This window comes from Saprolegnia parasitica (genome assembly GCF_000151545.1).
Source record: "Saprolegnia parasitica CBS 223.65 unplaced genomic scaffold supercont2.152, whole genome shotgun sequence".
Classification (NCBI taxonomy): domain Eukaryota; phylum Oomycota; class Saprolegniomycetes; order Saprolegniales; family Saprolegniaceae; genus Saprolegnia; species Saprolegnia parasitica.
In genome coordinates, this window is record NW_012156546.1 from 77,514 (window position 1) to 80,722 (window position 3,209).

The window sequence follows — 3,209 nt, forward strand, 5'->3', positions numbered from 1 at the left end:
GCCTTGCAAGGCCCACGTACCATTCCGGTTCTCTAGCGTCAGGCCTTTCTGCGGCGTCGCCGACCAGCCAAATGCAGCGTAGCGCTCTATAGCAGCTCTGCATGAGCCATATATTGCGTCCAAGGCGAAGGACCTACCTTTGCTCGGCTTGGGACCAGTCGACACGACCGGCGGCGGCGTCATGGGCTCGTCGAGGTCCAGGCTCCGCGCCGTGGCCGTGACCTTGACCGTGGTCGTCGAGCGCTTCCCCGAGTAGAGACCCGGAGCGTAGGCTGCCGCATCACTTGTGTCGGCGAGCGCGCGGACATGCGTCGGGAGCACGTCGCCGGCCGTCTGGTTGAGCTGCGTGGCTTTGAGCAAGGCTTGCAGCGCCGCATGGTTGGCCACCGACGGCAGCGCATGCGCAAGGGCGTAGGCTTGGTCATAGTCGCTGCGCCCGAGGTAGAGGCGCACGAGGAGCTCGTGGCGGTCGTCGTCGGCCAGTAGGAAGGCGTGCACGAGCGGCAACTCGGTCGGCGACCAATGCAATCGGAGCACCCAGTCGCGCAGACTGTCGTTGGCGACGTGCCACGCCAGCAGCTGGGGCAGACGCTCGGCATTCTGGCGCGGGAAGGCGCGGAGAAGCCGCCACGCACCCTCGATATCGTGCATCGCCAAGTGCAGCTCCAAGAGCAAGTCGACCGCGTCTTCGGATGCCGGCGTCGTCGACCAGAGCTGCCACGCGAGCGAGGGTTGTTGGTGGCGCAGCAGCACGTGCACAAGGGCGAGCAGGATCGAGCGGTCGAGAAGGTGCGACGGCTGCAAGAGCGTCGCGGCCTCCACCGCGTGCACGTTGTACTGGAGACACCAGAGCCCGAGGATCGATCGCGACCAGACGTCGTTCAGAGACAGTGCGCGGGCCAGGCGACGCGTCGTGGCTTGCAGCGCCGCGAGCGGCTGCGGCGCGGCCTTGGGCTTGGCGCACGATGCGAGCATTTCCAAGCCCATGAAGAGCAAGATGGCCGACGACACTTCAATCGAGGTCGCGGTCGGTGTGTAGAGGGCGTGCCACAGCGCGAGGCCGGTCGAAGGCGGCGGCGAGAGCGGGGCGACCTGCGCCGCGTCGCAGATGGCCGCCAAAACCAGCGGCGCCTGCGTGTGGAAGCGGCGACTGAGGCCGGCGGCGTCGTAGTGCACTTTATGCAGAGCGCTCTCTTCGACGAGCCACTGGCCAAACGAGAAGCGCAGCGTCGTGTCGTGAAGCGTACGCAGAAGTTGGTCCAGGTACGATCGGGCTTCTTGTGTCAAGGCCGCGGCTTCGGGCACGGTGACGGGCCCGGCCGCGAGTTCGAGACGGTCCGTGAGCGCCTTCAGCACATGGCGCAGGCCGCGCAGCGAGCGCAGGTGCGCGCCAAGGTCGCTGTTGGGCTTGCCGCCCACAAAGAGCTGTTCGAGTGCGGCCGTTGCTGTCGCTGCAAGCGCTGTCACATGCTTCGCGGCCCACGTCTGGACGGCCACGGGCTCGTTCAGGAGAAACTCCTTCTTCTTGTCGAGCGCAAGGACGTACGACGCAATGATGCTCGAGAGACCATGGTACAAGGCGACGTCCAGCAAGGCTTCGCGCTGCTGGAGGCGGGGCGCGCCGGCCTCAACATCGATGCCTGCCCGGCGGAAGATCCCGGCGGCGAAGAAGTCGGCAAACGTGGCCTCCGGCGACTGGAAGATGCTGAAGCCATGCTCGGCGAACGTGTCTAGGACCTACATGGGCCATGAGACCGAGGTCGACGCGTCGTCCTGTACCGGCAGCGACATGGGGCGGTGGTCTCGTTTTCTTGTTGCCAACCACCAAATCCGGGCAATACTGTTACACCCTATAGCCTTTCACAACACATATACATATATCTGGAAACCTGTCACATCTTATACCCACAACCTTCCTTGGCACCACGCGATGCATTGGCAACGACGTTGATAAGATATGCTACCTACGTAAGGAGTCCTCTCCTAAAGGCTAGCAGCTGTGAATACCGTCCTAGCGTTATACCGGTAAACACTTTGTTTCGCATAACCCTAATCCCGCTGTAGGTGCGGCAGCTCGAGTCGCTGCTGCTGCTCAGTGTGTCGACAGCCTCAAGCTTGACGTGTACCGAGTTGCCCGGTAGAAGAAACAAGCTATCAAACGCCCATGTCATGCCTATTGGCCGTCACGGCATGTAGCGAAAGGGGACGAGGTAGTGACGAAGCCACGCCACGAGCTCTGGATCAAAATGACCGTGCATTAGCATAGCAGTACGTGGGTAGATGACTACAACGGGCAGAGGGTCCACACTTCACATGCAAGCGCTCATGGCGCATAGGTCGTCGGAATCGTCGTCGACGGAAGGTCCTTGGCCGTCGTCGCGATCGCGCACACAAAGCGCGGCGCGGCCTTGCCACACACGGCGTGGAGCATGACGTTCCACTGCGCCATGGCTTCGTCAAAGGCCGGGTAGTGCGGGTCGAACCACGTCTCGCGGATCTTGCCCGCTTTGGCCGTCATCTTGCCGACCTTCCCAGAGAGATCGCCGGCTTCGCACTTGGTTTCGCACTCGCCGTACGAAGCGGGCGTGCAGTTGTACGCAAAGCCAGCTTGGGCGACAGTCGCCTTGCACGTGTCGTCAATGTGCTCCGAGTTGGGACCGCACGCGAGGGTCGGGTCGTAGTGGTTGCCAGCGATGGCCAAGCCGCAGCCGCCCAGAAAGGCCGACGACGCCTTGTTACTCCACTTGGTGTGGACGTGCCACGTGAACGAGTCGATAGGCCCCTTGCAGTTGGCGTCGGCGGCGCTCAGCGCTGTCCAGTTGGCACCCGAGACGTCGAGGTTAGCCGCGATCGTCGCGCCGTAGCCGTGGTAGTGCACTGCGATGTGGCCTGCGACGCCGCCAGACAGCGTCGGGTCAAAGGCGTACACGAGGCTGTGGCTCTCGTTCTGCTCCTCGCTCGCTGACGGCGCGATCTTGTCGTCGAGTAGCGTTCTCTTGTCAGGCGGTGTATTACCGGGATTACCACTATGGGTTTTTCTGTATCTATGTGGTCCATCGTCAAGCTACTTGATCGACCAGCAGCGTCCGCGGTCTTGAGCCAGACCCGTGTTGCGGAGTTCCACTTGGATGCGACCGTGGGCCGACCTGGAGCTGCAGCACCCGAAGGTACACAGGGGGTGCTCACTTAAACTCGCGGGCTGATGGAAG

General features: G+C 62.8%; 2 protein-coding genes across 2 annotated transcripts; both read right to left on the reverse strand.

Annotated features, from left to right (window-relative positions):
* Positions 1–86: 86 nt before the first annotated feature.
* Positions 87–1,791, reverse strand: SPRG_14558 (hypothetical protein; the record flags this gene model as incomplete). The annotated part of the gene is made up of 3 exons (XM_012354268.1): positions 87–97; positions 138–1,737; positions 1,780–1,791. The coding sequence occupies 3 exons, from the start codon at positions 1,789–1,791 to the stop codon at positions 87–89; spliced, it is 1,623 nt and encodes a 540-aa protein (XP_012209658.1).
* Positions 1,792–2,323: 532 nt separating this feature from the next.
* Positions 2,324–2,995, reverse strand: SPRG_14559 (hypothetical protein; the record flags this gene model as incomplete). The annotated part of the gene is made up of 1 exon (XM_012354269.1): positions 2,324–2,995. A coding segment is annotated over one exon (672 nt), but the record flags the coding sequence as incomplete, so codon positions are not given.
* Between the last annotated feature and the right edge of the window lie 214 nt (positions 2,996–3,209).